Below are 15,719 nucleotides of genomic sequence, written 5' to 3'. Positions count from 1 at the left end.
ACATTTTGAAGGATAAAGTGTCATGTCAATGTTTTCGGGGGCTTTAAGCCGCAGATAAACTTAATTTTCTATTATTATTGTTATTTTATATATAAATTGTACCTTTGTATTAAATCAAATGCGTTTTGTGACATGTAAAGGCGTTTCTCAAAAGCGGAAATGACGAGTAATTCCTCGAGTGTGGGTCGCTACAAAAGGTGTTTTATTTATTTATTTAAAAACAGCGTGAAAACCTAAATGGTTTATACGCCTATATTGTTTGAATTAAATTCGTTTTTATTGAATATGTAATCACATTGGTTGATTCATAAGCGGAAGTGACGACAGTGATTTCTTCGCGCGTCTCTCTAGCTCCTGCCAAACTTTTATAAATGCACACTAATAGTCACATTTTTGGTGAATGTAAGCGCTATCAGAAAGCTACATTCACAACTATAAATATTATGAAATAAAAACGCAAATATGTCGTTACTATTACAGTAGTAGTAGTACAGTACAGTACGGACGACAGGGGGCGACATTTTCCCTCCTTGCCGTTAGTACAATACATGTCGAAAAAATGGCGAACTCGTCGTAGCAGCCGTGGACGTCGCTTTGGTTTGAGCTGCGTGAAGGTGAAGACGGCAAACTGTTTGGTCTCCTCAGCCCTGGGCTTTATTGGTCCTCGGAGGGACGGGGGAGGCAGGAGAGAGCTGAGCGTGGAGCCTCGGGGAACCACTAGTCGGACATGAACGGGGTAAGTTTTCGACAACATGTTTGACACCCAGCTTCTCACGAGAGGACCAAATAAAGCCAAATGGGAACTTCTTAATTCGCCAAAAGTGGGAAACGTTTGGAATTTTATTGGCTAGCCAAAATCAAAAGGTGCAACTACTCGTGCCTGCAGTAAGGATAATTTCCTCGTTTAAGTCAACTTAAAAACAACAAAGCTAGCGAAATTTAAACCCGTGAAGAGATTTTTAAGGACATAATAGCTTAAATTGTTATTGTTTATTCGTCCTTCATATCAGGCCTTTCGCCTTGCAGTTTGACTGAGCGGTTAAAGGGAACTGTGGGCGTGGGGAGTGGTTTCGCTTCTAGTCGTACGTAAACGGCGCTGCCATGTTGAATGTGGCAAAGTGGTGAATGAGTCTAGACCACCACCTCTCATAAAAAAAAAAGCAATAACATTTAAATTACATTTTTTTCCCCTTCTTCTTGGGTTTGTTTTATTTCTCCTGATACCAAACCTGCTTTGAAACATTTTAACTTGAACAGAAATAATAAGAAACCACTTAGATATTTCTTCCTAAAATAAACCTGTATTATGCCCAAGTGTGGATTTGTAAGGATGTGACTGTCGTTTCTGCTCCCACAGGAAATATGCAATAAACACTATGTCACCGTTTCAAGTTGCCCTAAGTCCATGTCTCCGGTCCGCGATGACAAGGTGGCGCAGGTGGGACGATGTCCTTCCATGTTTTGCCAGAGGAACGACATCCAGAGGCTGGGAGACGGTACGCATCATGTTGTAGTGGTGGTGGAGGTTGCTGCCTCCATATTTTGTATGCAGGAAAAGCTCTATGGATGTAAAACTAACATTTTAAAATTCAGATTTAAGATTTGCTTCCTTTCCCACCAGGCCGGATAGCAAACGGTATTGCCCCGACAACGAAAGATTGCAACTCTTCCGACGCTGCAAAGCAGTCTTCCTCTTGCCGTTCAGACGAATGTACATCATCTCTCCAGTTTCAATGTCGTCTTCAGCCTGCCGCAGAGCGGCCCCCGCAGCTCGCTGCCAACAGGCCTCCGGCCCCTTTGCACAGCAGCAACCGAAGCGCAGCCGTGCCACGCCGCCAGCAGAAGAGAGCCGCGGCCAAAATGTGCGCTTTTTTTATTTTTCATTATTAACCACCGTATGTTGATTTCTCATGCTTTTTTCCCCCTCTCTCTCTCCGCATAGCACCCAAAAGAAAAACTCCCAGAACCGAAAAGTTACAGACTTCTTTCCAATAAGACGCAGCTCACGAAAAAGTAAAACGGAGCTCAAGGTAACTTGAAACTATTCGTTTTGTCAAATTGAGTTTCATGCTGTTCCGATTCAGATAATTGCAAACTTTTTAAATTGGGTGTGAATTCACAAGTTGTCATAAAAAAAAAGAAGATACAATTAAGAAAAAAAACATCATACATAATGCACAAAATCTTAAATTTCAAATCAGGTTGAATCCAGATCTGGTCCACAATTTTATTTGCATTTGCGTGAGAATCTGCACATTGATGAAAAAGCGATGTCATTTGTTTTCAATTGTAACAGGAGTTAATAATATTCAGTCCCAAACGTTGCGCTAACTAGCTGCATTTTGTGTCTAGTGTGAACAGAAGCACCTCATCGACCACCTTATCACAAACGGAATAGAGGAAGGAATGCAGGTATGGAATTTTCCGACATTGTATATGCAAGGAAAAACATGTACAGCGCGTGAACACTTTTAATTCAAATCTTTCACATTTGTCCGCACTTTTATGTTTAAGTGGCAATCCACAATGATTACTTAAAATCATAATTTAATCAACGTTATGACACACATAAAGTGAGTGAAACTTTCAAATGTGACACGTGCAAGTGTAATCCAGATCTGATCCAGATTTCCAATTTAGAAGCAATGTAAACGCATGGTGAAAAATCTTTTATTTTGAAGGTGCGGCACATGGAGGGAAAAGGCCGAGCGGTGTTTGCCGCACGAGGTTTCCGGAAAGGCGAGTATGTTGTGGAGTACTACGGCGACCTCTTGGAGATGGCGGATGCCAAAAAGCGGGAAGCGGAGTACGGCCAGAATCCTGAGACGGGCTGCTACATGTACTATTTTCAGTACCTCTGCAAAGCATACTGGTACGTCCTCACTCATTTTTGTCCATAGCAAAAAAAAATAAAAAAATCCACAATTTCACATCACGTGACGACTTACACGATGTCTGCTCCCACATCCAGCGTGGACGCCACCAAAGAGACCAATCGCCTGGGGCGCCTGATCAACCACAGCAAGAGCGGCAACCTGCAAACCAAACTGCACGACGTGGACGGCGCGCCGCATCTCATCCTGGTGGCGTCGCGGGACATCGACGAGGGCGAGGAGCTGCTCTACGACTACGGCGACCGTAGCAAGGCGTCCATTGCCGCGCACCCGTGGCTCAAACACTAAACCCTGAGAAGAACCTCTTTATTTATAAACACTACTCCCAAAAGTTGAAAGAAGGTCACATTAAGTTTTCCGGCAAAGGTTATGGTGTATTTTTGGTTCATACTCAAATTTCACTCAATATCCTGAACTTTTTGGGAGTAGTGTAATATACACATTCTGTTTGTTTTTTTTATTAGCACATTTTCTGTGTGGATGACGCACTTGGGCTTCTATACAGGTTGGTGCATTTTTATACTCACCCCAATCCGACCCTCACCCAATTAGCGCACTCGTTTTTAAAGGACATTTAATTTAATCTAGAACATTCTCCAACTGGTGTCATTGATCATTTTTGGGCACTTGTGTCTGTTATTTTATTTATTTTTTTACACTTAGGTGAATGGCAAACACATTGTAGGGTCCACTGCTGTTTGTTTTTAAGCTTCTTCTTCTTCTTCTTTTAACTAGCTGGGGCAGTGGTGCAGTTTACATTCTACACAAAATAAAGCAGATGTATTACCAGGAAAATGTCATAATGTCATGAGAATAAAGCTGCATTTTTTTTTTTAAAGGAATAAAATGTGACTTTAGGAGAATAAAGTTCTCGCTTTCGCAAGAAAAATGGTCACATTTTATTCAGAAAAAAGTGATCTTTCAGGAAAAAAAATCCATAACATTCCAAGAATAATAGTTGTTGTTTTTTTTCAAGAAGCAAGGTCACATTTTTAGAGACAAATATTTGAGCAATTTTGCAATCTTTCGAGAAGTAATTTTATGAGAATAAAAGACAAATCTTTCTGGGGGGAAAGTCATAATCTAACCAGATTGAAAGTCAAATTTAATGGGGTACAAAAAAATTAATTTGGTGAGAATAAAATTCCTGTTTGGGGGGGGGGGTCTTAAAACAAGACATCATTGAAGCATAAAATCAAATTTTGGGAGGAAAAATATAATATATTCCTAATGTTTAGACTGAAACCCCCCCATCATCCAATAAGGATAACATTTTAATTTTACAAGGATAATAGTCAGACGAGTGCAGTCAAAGCTTTAATAGAAATGCTCATAATGTCGAGAGAATAAGAATAATTGTAATCTTACCCAGATAGTTTAACAATTTTATGTAAATAAAATTGTAATCTCACAAGAATAAATGTTGATTTTTTTTTCCAAGGCAGAGGGCATTTTTGTTATTATTGTATTTGATGAGAATATTGAATGTTTATTATCGGAAAGTGTTTCACCCGTTCGAAACCAGCTGACTCTGAAAAACTGGTGTGACCAGATTCTACAAGAAGTGCTAAAAGTTAAGATAAGCCAAGTCCGCTAGCTTTAGCCTCGCCGTGCTAACACCCATCAACAAGTCTGGCTGAAAATGGTTGAAAACGTGATTAAACAAGTTTGTTATTGGAGAAGATTTACGCCAGTCTTCGTGCTAAGATAAGCCTACTAGCCGTAGCCTTGCCGATCTAACTGGGAAACAAAAGTAGTCCAGTTTTATTTTTATATGTAGTGGAAAGCTTGTGTACAAAAATGAATGAGAACAACACACATTTTCCAACATATTCAGTATATTATTGAATTTCTGGATCCATTTCAAAAGAAACAAGTATCTCATTGGCATTATGTGACTCATGTTTTTTTTTTTATCCTTCATCTTAGTTTTTTCCCCCCCATTGACTTATTGCAATAACAGACGCTATTTTAGTGCATCCTCATAGGTGCTATAGCAGCCAATAAATCTGAATGCTGGGCTTGATGAATAAACTTGTCATATGCAAATAACACTTCACTTGTTTTTCCTTTTTTTCATGCAAAAATAACCACAAAAAAAATACATTTTCTTTCCTTCTACAGTTTGCATAGATTACAAATAATCAATACACTAAAAATAGGACTTGGAAATCCTGTCAGTCTTTTTTATACCTTATGTGCAGTTAATAGTGTCCCAAAAAAAAAGCATTTTCCTTTTCCGTCACAAATCTGATATCAGGCCGCAGTTTAAAACAAAAACAAACAAAAATGAAAAATAAGTTACTAAGTTAAAAACAAGGCCATATTCATGAGTCAGAATGGTTAAAATATCACACAGTGTTCAAAATTCTTACATCCGTATGACTGTTAGTGTTGATATGAGTTGTATATGTAGTTTCTTTTCAATAAGAAGGCAGGGAACCTTTTTTTTAAGCCATGCCCATGCACAGCCAACCATTTGGGTTCAAAGCGGCCATTTTAGACACTTCTCGTGGTCTTTCAGACAACTGACGAGAGCGTTTATTTTTTCCGGTTCCTACCACAATCACCTAATCTTTTGATTTGGGGAGGTTACTTCCTTCAATATTCTTCTTCAGAAGGTAAAAATGCAGTCTCTATTGGGTTTAGGTCTCAAGACTGAAAACTGTCGGAAACTGAGGACCCCCAGTACCTTTGGGTCCTCCTGATTTTATGACGAAGTTCTGATTAAGAAAGTTGATGATTTGCCATAAAACAGGAACTCCTTGAATCAATAAATTTAAATAAATATTTTTTAAGTCTAACTTAATTGTTTTTAGAAATCTTACCAATTCAAAATTTCCTGTAATTTTGCTTAAATTAAGTAATACTGCATATTCGTCATTTCATCACTATTTGTTCTTGTTTTTAAGACCAGTTTTTGCAATGCACAGGGTGTCTGATGTTAAGGTTTTTAGCAGTCATTTTAAGCTTATTTTGGACTTTCAGCAGACCAGGGAAAAATAGGCCCTAACACCAGTTTCACCAATCAACATAAAATTGAAAATATATCATAACAGGAGACACTAGAAAACCTCAAGGACCCATGCTCGCAATTTAAGCAGAAGTTGGGACATTTTGCTTTGAAGCAGCCATTTTGGGGCCAATTGCAAGGCTCCAACTGGCAAACTTCTATCATGGGCATCTTTAATTTGTTTAGAAGAAAATTGGCTGTGATTGGCTGTAGGTTCCCCCCAAAATCTTTTACGGGCTGTATGTGTAATAAACACCAGCGATTCAAATGAAATAATGCCTCGTTTGCACACACAGTACGTCACGGTTATGCCAAAAGAGATCCGTTCATGGGAAACATGCATAAATAAAAACCTTTTTTTTTTGAGGGTGCAAGGTTGGGTCTCAGATGTGACGGCTAAAAGTGCGGTAAAGCCTCCTGGGCTTGTTCGGTGAACGCGTCATCATGCGCATTGCCCCGCTGCCAACTCCGCTGCTTGTCACGGGAAAATAAATTAAACCTAAGAAGACAAAGAATGAACTGTGAAAATTCTGCCCCCGATACCAGTTTCACTTGGTAACATGACATTTGGTAGATGTATTTATCATGAGTAGACTAGACCCACAAAAAAAAAGTCTCAGACAGGAAGCCTGCCATTTTGGTCCAAAGTGGCCATTTTGTTTTGATGGAACTCTAGAATTTGAAATGAGGTGCTCCAAGCCAGTTTTACTTTACATTACAAAATTTGGTAGGCAAGTCTATCATAACAAGTAGACCAACCCCCCCCAAAAAAGTCTGAAGAAACTGTCAACCAAATTGGCCATTACCAGAGTTTTCAACTTAGCAACAGGACATTTGGTATATGTCTATATCATGAGTACACCCACAAGACTCAGGAAGTCAGCCATTTTGGTTTCATTTTAAGATCATATCAGAGATACCAAGCGTCTTGGAAGGCAAATGAATCCTAGAAATTTCGTCCAATTGTGACCAAATTTTAATCCTGTAATAAGAGACAGTGGACGACGTTAAATTGCTAACAAATTGTGTTTTAGTTATTTGACCACTCACCATAAAACAATAAATTCTTTTAAAATCACCTCCATAAGGTCAGATGTAGTTTCACTTAAAAAAATTGAGTTTGGTTGTTATGTCAATCAGTAGTCAAAAACATTGGAAACCATGCTTAACTCAGTTGCGCCCAAAAACGTATAAATATGTTCTATTTTAAATGTTTTAAGTGTCCCAAAGACGTATTTATAAGTTTTTTTTTTAATTCTAGAGCATACAAAAGGTTTTGATTCAGTCTCTCAACTGCAGAAAATGGTTGAGGAAATGGTAGTTATTACAAAAACGGCCAGCAGGTGGCAGCAGAGCAAAAGAGATCAACCAGGGCCATGTTGAAAAAAAAACCCACAGTTCTATACAGATTTGTGAAAAATTATTAAACTTAGCTATATTCTAATGGTAATTGCTGCAAAACGGAAACTGATAGAAATATACTTTTTTTCCTGATGAAAGAAGAGACTCTAATCTTTCTTTTGGTAGGTTCCATGTTTTTATAGCAAATAGAACACAATATTTTGTGGGCCTTGCAAAATCAGTCAAAATCCAGTAAAACAGCCAGGAGTGAAGGGAATTGCTTCAGTGAAAATGGCTGTGAGTGAATGAGTTAAAAAGAAACAAAAAGTTTGGTATGCACATTTTTCAGTCATTTTAGTCATTTTCATTAAAAACTCTTCGTAAAGATTTTGCCCGAGATCTTTTGAAAACATCTCTGTGGACAGATGATACGTTTTTAGTATCAAAACACACCGTTATCAATTGTTAAGCTAGCGCGTTGGGATTTGTCGGGAATGAAAAGCAGGTTAGGGTGGGGAAAAAAATGATTGGGTCATACGAGCGCCGTAAAGCCTCTGGCAGGCTGTAAAGTGGGATCGCCTTGGATCAAACCAGCCGCCACCATGGGCATGAAGGCCGTGAAGATCCTGTCACACAGAGGAAGGGGAAGGGAAGGGAGGGGGGCCAACAAGGACCCTGTCAAAGTCTTCGTCTTGACAAAAAGTAACCACAAAAGGTTCCAAATGCACCACGTCGGCATATGGGTGCGAGATCACGTCTCTTGCCCTGCTGTTTTTTATCTGTATTTTTAAAATATCTTAAACGTCTCACTAGGCAAACGAAATATGATTATTAGGTTTATTTATTTATTTTTGTATGCGTGTGTGTGCGAGAGTGTTGTGCATGTGTGTGTGCGTGTGTGTGTGTGCACAACATACAGGCGTTTGATTCCGGACTCTGGCTGCACAGCAGAGCGCGATCGCGTCCTGTGCTCGGGATCGGGGCTGGGAGCGGCCGTGTCATCTTCCGTTTCATCGCTACGAGGGCATCGGCCATTTTAGTGTCATCACATTAGCATCTCATGAATATGAATGAGAATGACTTCATCATCTTGCTGACCTTTTGTAGTAGGCCAGCTCCTCCTGCAGCAAGAAGACTTTGGCCTTGAGCTCGTTGCGCTCGTGCAGGACGTCCCGCAACTCCTGCAGGGTGAACCGGGCCCGGTTAGGGTCCTTGGAGTCCGGGAGCTCCGCGGTTGTCTCGTCTTCCTGGCACAGCGCCTCCTGAGAGAGATGGAGAGAGGAATCCATGTGTCACTCAGAGGGAGTGACATGAGTCGAAGGGGGCCGGTATGGAAAGCTGAGTATTCATATTGTATCCTTAAGATCCAGCCCGAGTGTGCTCTTTGTACCCCCACCAGTAAGGCGGTTAAGCTTAGATAAATGCTCCACAAATATCCGTGAAATAACGTGGTGTGCTGCAGGGGTCAATTTTAGGCCCTATCCGGTTTAATTAATTTTAAATGTAATAATTGTTTTCGCTACTGTATGACATTCCTACATACTCGTATATATATATTACTCGTATATATATACATATATATATATATATATATGTATGTATATATATACATATATATATATATATATGTATATATATATATATGTATATATATATATATATATGTCTTACGAGTATGTAGGAATGTCATACAGTAGCGAAAACAATTATTACATTTATATATATATATATACATATATATATATATGTATATATATATATATATATATATATATGTATATATATATGTATATATATATATATATATGTCTTACGAGTATGTAGGAATGTCATACAGTAGCGAAAACAATTATTACATGTATATATATATATATATATATATATATATATATATATATATATATGTATATATATATATATATATATATATATATATATATATATATATATATATATATATATATATATATATATATATATATATATATATATAAACAATAAGAAAAATCTTAAGTTTTCCTACTCTTGTTAATTTAAAAGTGGAAAAAGTGTGGGGACAAAGAGCGTACTATTAGATGGATTGTCAAGAATATGGAATAAATACTCAAATGGCTTTCCATGAGCGAGAGAGGAAGTGAGGATACCTTGGTGAAATATTGGTACACAGCAGGCATGTCGTCATCGCACATGGCCTCCTGGTGGCACACCAACACAGCACGCCTCATTGTTTGCCTTCCATATCATTTTGATTTCGATTTTTTTTTAATGAATTATCGGACACCACCTTGTTGAGGTTCACTGGACTTAGCAAACAACACACCGCAATGAGTCAATTTCCTCAAATAATGGCCGAGTCAACTGCAGAGAGTCAGTGTAAGTGTTTTGAGTGTGTGTGTGCACACGTCTTATTTGAGTTTGTGTGAGTCATGCTGTGTGAGTATGTTTCGTGTGTGAGTGAGGCAAAAATAATAATTAAGCGGGGTATGTTGACCATATTTGAGGTGAGGCATTTATTTGAGGAAATCTGATCGTTGTGAAAATAAGTCATTAGTTTGTTCCAAACAAAGATCCCGCAAAATTGCAACACCAGAGCCAAAACCACCTTGAAATTTCACACAGAACCCAGCCAAGCGGTTCACCGTCGCGTTAAGCTCGACACGCCAGTTAGTTAGCATGCCAAGCAGTCCCTAAACATCATCCTGCTCTTAGTGGTCAGGCTGCTTTACCCAAAGCAACGCCGCCTCGTCTTCGTCGTCCTCGTCAGGCCCGTCGGGGCCGAGCGAGCCGGGCGGCGGCGGGCTGGAGGACTCCCAACAACCCTCCGCCCCCGCCACAGCTTTCGCTTCACGCTGGTCAAGAAGATTGACGAATGAATGATTGACCTGTGGATTTGTTTGACCAAGCTTAACAACAAAACAAAGATTGCTACAATGTTGCTAAGCTAACAAAGTAAATCCAGAGAATCTGCATATTCTCAGCAAGGCATTCACCCACTGCAGATTTTTTAATTTGGTGATTTATCCACCATTATTCACTGAAATTTTAATCCTTTTTGCACTCAGGGGAAATTAAATAAAGGATTACTTTAGCGCCATCTAGTGGAATCTTTTTGGTAGGTTAACTTAATTGATTGTTGTTTTTTGGGGGGGTTGCCTGCATTTGAAATATCCTGTTTTAATTCAGTTTGTGCAAAGTGCTAGTGCGTATATTTGAGCCGGTATTTGAGTAAATGTACTGTAGGTCCTGTATTTCCTCAAATAAATATTGTATTGTATATACAGGAAATTAAATGTATATATGCATGTATAATTATTTGAGGAAATGCAATATATACCATATTATTTGAGGACATTTTTATTTTTTGTAACTTCAACAACAAACTCACGATGGTAAAATATAAAAATAAAAAGATGCATTCTTAATTTTAATAAATAATAGGTATATGAATACAGCATAAATGTATATCCCGCAAAAAGCATACTTATTTAAGGAAATACAGGCCAAACAGTACATACAATAGTTCCTTAAATGAATAGAAATTCTGTATTTAAGGAAACACATTACATTTATTTGAGGAAATACAGTAGATACTATACAGTTAAAATATATACCGTAGTCATAAAGAATAAATAGACCCTAATCCTCATTTATTAAAAATGTATTTATTCAAAGAACTACAATAAATATCGTGTTCCTTTAATGGAGGCATTTATTTACTAAATTGCAGAGGAGTTATTGCATACGTTATTTTACTGTCGAATAAACAACATTCTAGCAACTGTGTGAAGAAGGTGCGCATTACCTCGGCCGGCGAGGGGGGCTGGGGCGGGGCGTCCTGGGCGTGGCCCCTGAGCCGCTCCCGCAGGCGCGCCACTTCCTGCCGCAGGGCTGCCATTTCTTGTCCGCGGGTCTGCGCGCCGGCCTCCAGCTCCACCTTCTGCTCGATTAGCGCTTTGCCCTGAGTCTCCACCACCGAGATCTTGTGGCGCACGTCGTGGTTGATCTTCATGAGACGGGACTGCTGCTGCTGGAGCTTCATCAGGGAAAGTTCAAAGTGATCGGCTGCATGTATTTGACATCAAAAGCGGGCGTGGCGTTAATGTTGCACAGTCTTACTGCTTCGATGTCTTCGCTCCTGAGAGTGAGCTCGCGGTCTTTGGCCCGGATCTCGTCCCGTTGCTTGTCCACCACTTCCTTTAGCTTCTTCATCACCTGACGCTCACGCTCGCTCATACCTGCAACAAAAAACACGTAGCAGAAGTACTCACACGTAAGATGATGCGGAATATTTTATCTGTTGCATTACATTTTTTTTTAATGCTTCCTCCATTTTTGGATTAAGACCCTAAAATGTCATTCGGTCAATCAAGATCTCAACTGTGATTGACTTTACCACACTGGAATAATTTAGAACGATGTCGAGATTAGTGTGCATAAAGCGTGTGTGTAGCAGGTGCGCATGTGTGTGTGTGTGTGTGTGGACAGTGGGACGGGTGTGTGCGCTCAAGCCTGACTGCAGCTTCTGTGTACAAGCAGCAAAGAGAAGGCTGCCTTTGTGTTTTCTTGCACACCGAAAACATCTTCATCCTTTGCTTTCCTTCTTGAATAGAAATAATCCAAATCAAAATACGGTAAGTAATAATCAACCCAAATGGTCAAAGACATGACATAATGATAATATAAAATACGTCAAACATATAGATTATAAAAACAGATTTCAAAAAGGTGGGAAAACTTTTTTGTAAATGGTTATAAAATATAATAACTATAATGATTAATGAATATTACTAATAATTATTATTATAGAATATATAAAGAAATATAAAACAAATGTTAAATAGGTGAAACATAATTTCCAAAATTTGTAAAAAAAAGTATAAAATGATAATGAAAAATATTGTTAGCCTAACAGCATAAAGGTCATTTTTAACTTAATGTTACCAAGTCAATAAAAAAATACAGATGTACTTGCTAAAACTTTTCTTTTGTTTTCCAAAAATGACTTTGGCTACTACGCTATTAGGCTAATGATTAATATAATATGCATTTTAAAAAACATAAAATGATTGTAGAGCGAGGAAATATCATCAGGAATGACTGTTATTAGACCTGCAGTAACAATAAAACTTGCTGCGAAATACTACAGTACATTTTCATTATTTTTCCCTTTCAAGGCCAACGCCACGTTTTTTTAAGTAAAAAAAAAACAATTAATAAAATCAATATCAAATACATTCTAAGGACTAACCAGACGACAAATATTCAATAATGACAATTTGCTGCGCTGTATGAATGAATGGACTTTTAGTTTTTTCAGTATTTCTGAAAGGTTGTACACACGCTCTCACCGTCGTTCCTCTGCAGGTCGTCCTCACTTAAGGGGTCTCGCGAGGGCACATTGCCCAGAAGGCTTTTGTTCTCCTCCTGCAGCTGAGCGATTTGGCAGAGAAGATCCTGAGCCTCGCCTCGCCACACATCCTCAACCAGCTCCAGCTCCTGAACCACAATCCAATCAAAACACAATCTCATGAGCAGCGGTTTGGCTTCTGGTGTTGCCCAAGGTTCAATCCTAGGGCCCCTATTGTTCTTTATTCAGGCTATGTTCTGTCTGCTCTGTATAAGCCAGTGAAAATCCTTCGGAAAAACTTGTTAACAAAGCTCTCCTAAATTTACTTGACATGGCATGTGTTTATTTGTATAATTTCTTATCTTGCACAGACAATCAGAATCAGCGATGTACAGTGGTATCAGCTTGACAAGCCTAGAGCCAGGTACGAGAAATAGTACGTGCTTTTTTATAAGCAGAAGAGGGTAATGTGGAAAGTACAGTTATGTTGTGTCGCTACCATGAGGTGGAAAATTGGCATATTACATCATTTGAAGCCCATTTTACTTCCTGGTGTTCCCCAAGGCTTAGTCCTGGAGCCCCTACGATTTTTCATTTACACTATACTGTATAACTTTTCTTGTTTTTCAACTGCACAGTACCAGCACTACTTGCATCTGTTTGGGATGGTTGCTTTTCAAAATAGTACTGCTAAAATTAGTCAGAAAAACAAAACAACAATGTAGTAGAACAAGGGTAACCTGCATCTGCTTCACATGGTAAAGAGACAAATTTCATCCAAGGGGAGATTGAAGGCTTTATGAAAATTAAAAAAAACGGCACTTGCAGTCACTTTATCAAGAGTCATGTGTCTGTGAGCCAACCGGTGAGTGTGCGCAGTCACGAGAACTTCAGTTTTTATAGTGTGCGCGTGCGTGCGTATTACACGTATGTGATGGGTTCTTCCCAGATGACACAGTGAAGTAAATGCCACAACATTATAGCCTCACAAGCCACAACATTAGGTACACCTGTGACCTGCACAATCTAATGAGCTGTTTTAAGTTTCACTGCTAAGGATTCCAACCTGTTTTGAATAATAAAATTGCTTACAAATAATTAAGACTTAAAATTGAAAATCTGAATTGGACTGGAATGACACCTGATTTAAAAATAAATACTTTTAAAATAATCCCTATTGTTATATAATTCAATTAGTGCGATGTAGTAGATTCTCTGGGGTTATCACCCAGGAAGATTCAGTCAGATATGATGTTGAATTTTAAAATATTTGTCATTTGAAATATGCATTATGTGGACTTAATTACATCTGATTTATACACATATTAAAACAAATGCCTTTGAGATACTAACTAGACTATCCCTATCCGGGGATGGCACCCATGAATTTTCAGTAAGAATTGATCTCACATTCAAAGCCCCTTGAATTTGTGACAGAAATTACATCAGAATTAAAACATATATTACACTACTCCACTTTCGGGATGAGCTATCTCGACTCTATCGGGATGAAACCCAAGAAGTTTCATGAAGATGTTGAAGATGGGTTTGTGTAACTATGACCTTCCTGTGCTTCTTCTCCTTTTCCAGCCTCTCGGTCCTCTCCAGCCTGAGTTTGTCCAGCTCCAGTCGCAGCTCGTCGGCTTCGGGGCCGCCGATGCTGTGGCGGCTCACCATCACCTCCAGGATCTCCAGCACCCTCACCACTTTGGGCATGAGGCGGGACAGAGCCTCGCAGCCGTACTGGTCGATGATCCGCTCGAACTCGTGGCCAACCGCCGCGGCGATGTCGTACACGTCCATCACCGTCAGGTCGGCCGGGTTCTTCTCCATGGCCGAACCGCCGCGGTCCTCCGGGATGTAACGGTGGCCTTCCATGACTTGTTCTTCTTCCCGCTGCGTGACACAAACTTCCTCCCCTCCCTCCGCGACACAACAAGTCCGCTAACTTACACTGGTCAGCTTTAAAACGCCACCTAAAAGTAACAGGCTACCGTATGTCCATTATGAATTCATAAACGAAGACATTAAAAGTGATTTATTCGGCGTAAAGTCGGTCAATGTCCTGTCCTGTCCCTTCCGTCGCTCTGACATAGAGCAAAGCTGGCCGCCATGTTAGGGGCGTCTTTTCCGCTTTCCTTTCAGAATAAGATGAAAGGAACTCGTCTGGAGGAGGGAGAAGGGAGCTCCTGCTTCCTTCACAATAAAACCTAGCGGGAATGCTTTGTCCCTCAAAGAAAAACATAACAGAATGCTTCGTGTTTCAGAATAAAACCAGGAAAAAAGGGAATTCTACATCCTTCAAAATAAATTAACAAGAAGGCAGCCTCCTTCAAAATTAACTAATAGAAATGCATGCACAACCTTCAAATTAAGATGTAACAGGAATGTTTCGTACTTCAACACATATAAATGGGAATGCTGCTTCCTATAAATTAAATATAACTGGAACACTGCATCCCTCAAAATAAAAATGATAACTGTCCTCCAAAATATAAGCCCCATGTGTAAATTGCATCATTCAAAAATAAAGTCTGGAATGTCAAAATTACAACGATGAGCAACTGCAATGCATTTTCCCATTATGTTTTATTTTGAAGGATGCCGCGTTCCTGTTGGGATTTATTTTGATGGCTTTAGCAGTCCTAATAGTTTTTTTTAAGGAGGCACTGAGGCAGGATTCCTGTTAGGCTTCATTTTGGCATTCTTACTGATGCAGCGTTATCATTATATTTTATTTTGAAAGATGTCACATTCTCGAAGATTTTATTGTGAAGGATTTTACTCCGGTCCAACTTGCTTAAGAGTGTCAACTTCCTGCCTCCATCCACATTCCAGTGTGTTATCTCACTGGTCAAAAATAACACGCGAGGTAGCTGGCAGATTATTTTTGGCTGCGGATTGAAATGATTCATATTTCCCTTCATGAATAAAGAGATTGTCTAAAATAATTCTTATACAACACATTCTGTCACATAAAATGATAATTTCTTCTTGTAAAATTACAACTTTAATCTTGTATCATTATAACTGTATCAAAAAATTATCAGTTTATTCTTGTAATATTAAAACTTCATTATTAGTGTACCATTGTGACCTTAATCTAAAAAAACTAAACATTTAT

The 15,719-nt window shown here is 39.0% G+C and overlaps 2 protein-coding genes across 7 annotated transcripts; one reads left to right on the top strand and one right to left on the bottom strand.

The window, feature by feature from the left end:
• The first annotated feature begins 139 nt into the window (after nucleotides 1–139).
• Nucleotides 140–4,946, top strand: kmt5aa (lysine methyltransferase 5Aa). The gene is made up of 7 exons (XM_086096213.1): nucleotides 140–736; nucleotides 1,358–1,496; nucleotides 1,622–1,862; nucleotides 1,943–2,030; nucleotides 2,353–2,412; nucleotides 2,682–2,872; nucleotides 2,972–4,946. The coding sequence occupies exons 1-7, from the start codon at nucleotides 728–730 to the stop codon at nucleotides 3,180–3,182; spliced, it is 939 nt and encodes a 312-aa protein (XP_085952339.1). The 5' UTR covers nucleotides 140–727; the 3' UTR covers nucleotides 3,183–4,946.
• On the bottom strand, nucleotides 4,715–14,723 carry rilpl1 (Rab interacting lysosomal protein-like 1). Of its 6 annotated transcripts, none has more exons than XM_086096207.1 (9): nucleotides 14,159–14,723; nucleotides 12,597–12,744; nucleotides 11,365–11,483; nucleotides 11,051–11,281; nucleotides 9,975–10,130; nucleotides 9,393–9,443; nucleotides 8,347–8,510; nucleotides 8,166–8,264; nucleotides 4,715–6,406 (listed from the first exon to the last, which is right to left on the bottom strand). In XM_086096207.1, exons 1-9 carry the CDS (start codon nucleotides 14,471–14,473, stop codon nucleotides 6,304–6,306), a joined length of 1,386 nt encoding a protein of 461 aa, XP_085952333.1. In that variant the 5' UTR covers nucleotides 14,474–14,723; the 3' UTR covers nucleotides 4,715–6,303. The 6 variants fall into 6 exon arrangements, with proteins under 6 accessions (XP_085952333.1, XP_085952334.1, XP_085952335.1 ...); XM_086096208.1 differs by having other exon boundaries at nucleotides 9,975–10,097; XM_086096209.1 differs by lacking the exon at nucleotides 9,393–9,443.
• Between the last annotated feature and the right edge of the window lie 996 nt (nucleotides 14,724–15,719).

This window comes from Leptonotus elevatus, chromosome 15 (genome assembly GCF_054856555.1).
Source record: "Leptonotus elevatus isolate MCC_2025b chromosome 15, RoL_Lele_1.0, whole genome shotgun sequence".
NCBI lineage: Eukaryota > Metazoa > Chordata > Actinopteri > Syngnathiformes > Syngnathidae > Leptonotus > Leptonotus elevatus.
This window is presented reverse-complemented; position numbering and strand designations above follow the sequence as displayed.

What these genes read in the sequence shown, in the direction of transcription:
- kmt5aa (XM_086096213.1), top strand. An exon ending in AAGAGAGCCGCGGCCAAAAT is followed by an intron (nt 1,863 to 1,942) that starts GTGCGCTTTTTT and finishes CTCTCCGCATAG; the next exon opens with CACCCAAAAGAAAAACTCCC. An exon ending in GAATAGAGGAAGGAATGCAG is followed by an intron (nt 2,413 to 2,681) that starts GTATGGAATTTT and finishes TTTATTTTGAAG; the next exon opens with GTGCGGCACATGGAGGGAAA.
- rilpl1 (XM_086096207.1), bottom strand. Translation starts at nt 14,473, where the DNA reads ATGGAAGGCCACCGTTACATCCCGGAGGACCGCGGCGGTTCGGCCATG. An exon ending in AGCCCCCCTCGCCGGCCGAG is followed by an intron (nt 10,131 to 11,050) that starts GTAATGCGCACC and finishes ACAAATCCACAG; the next exon opens with GTCAATCATTCATTCGTCAA. An exon ending in GAGTCCGGAATCAAACGCCT is followed by an intron (nt 6,407 to 8,165) that starts GTATGTTGTGCA and finishes TTGTCTTCTTAG; the next exon opens with GTTTAATTTATTTTCCCGTG.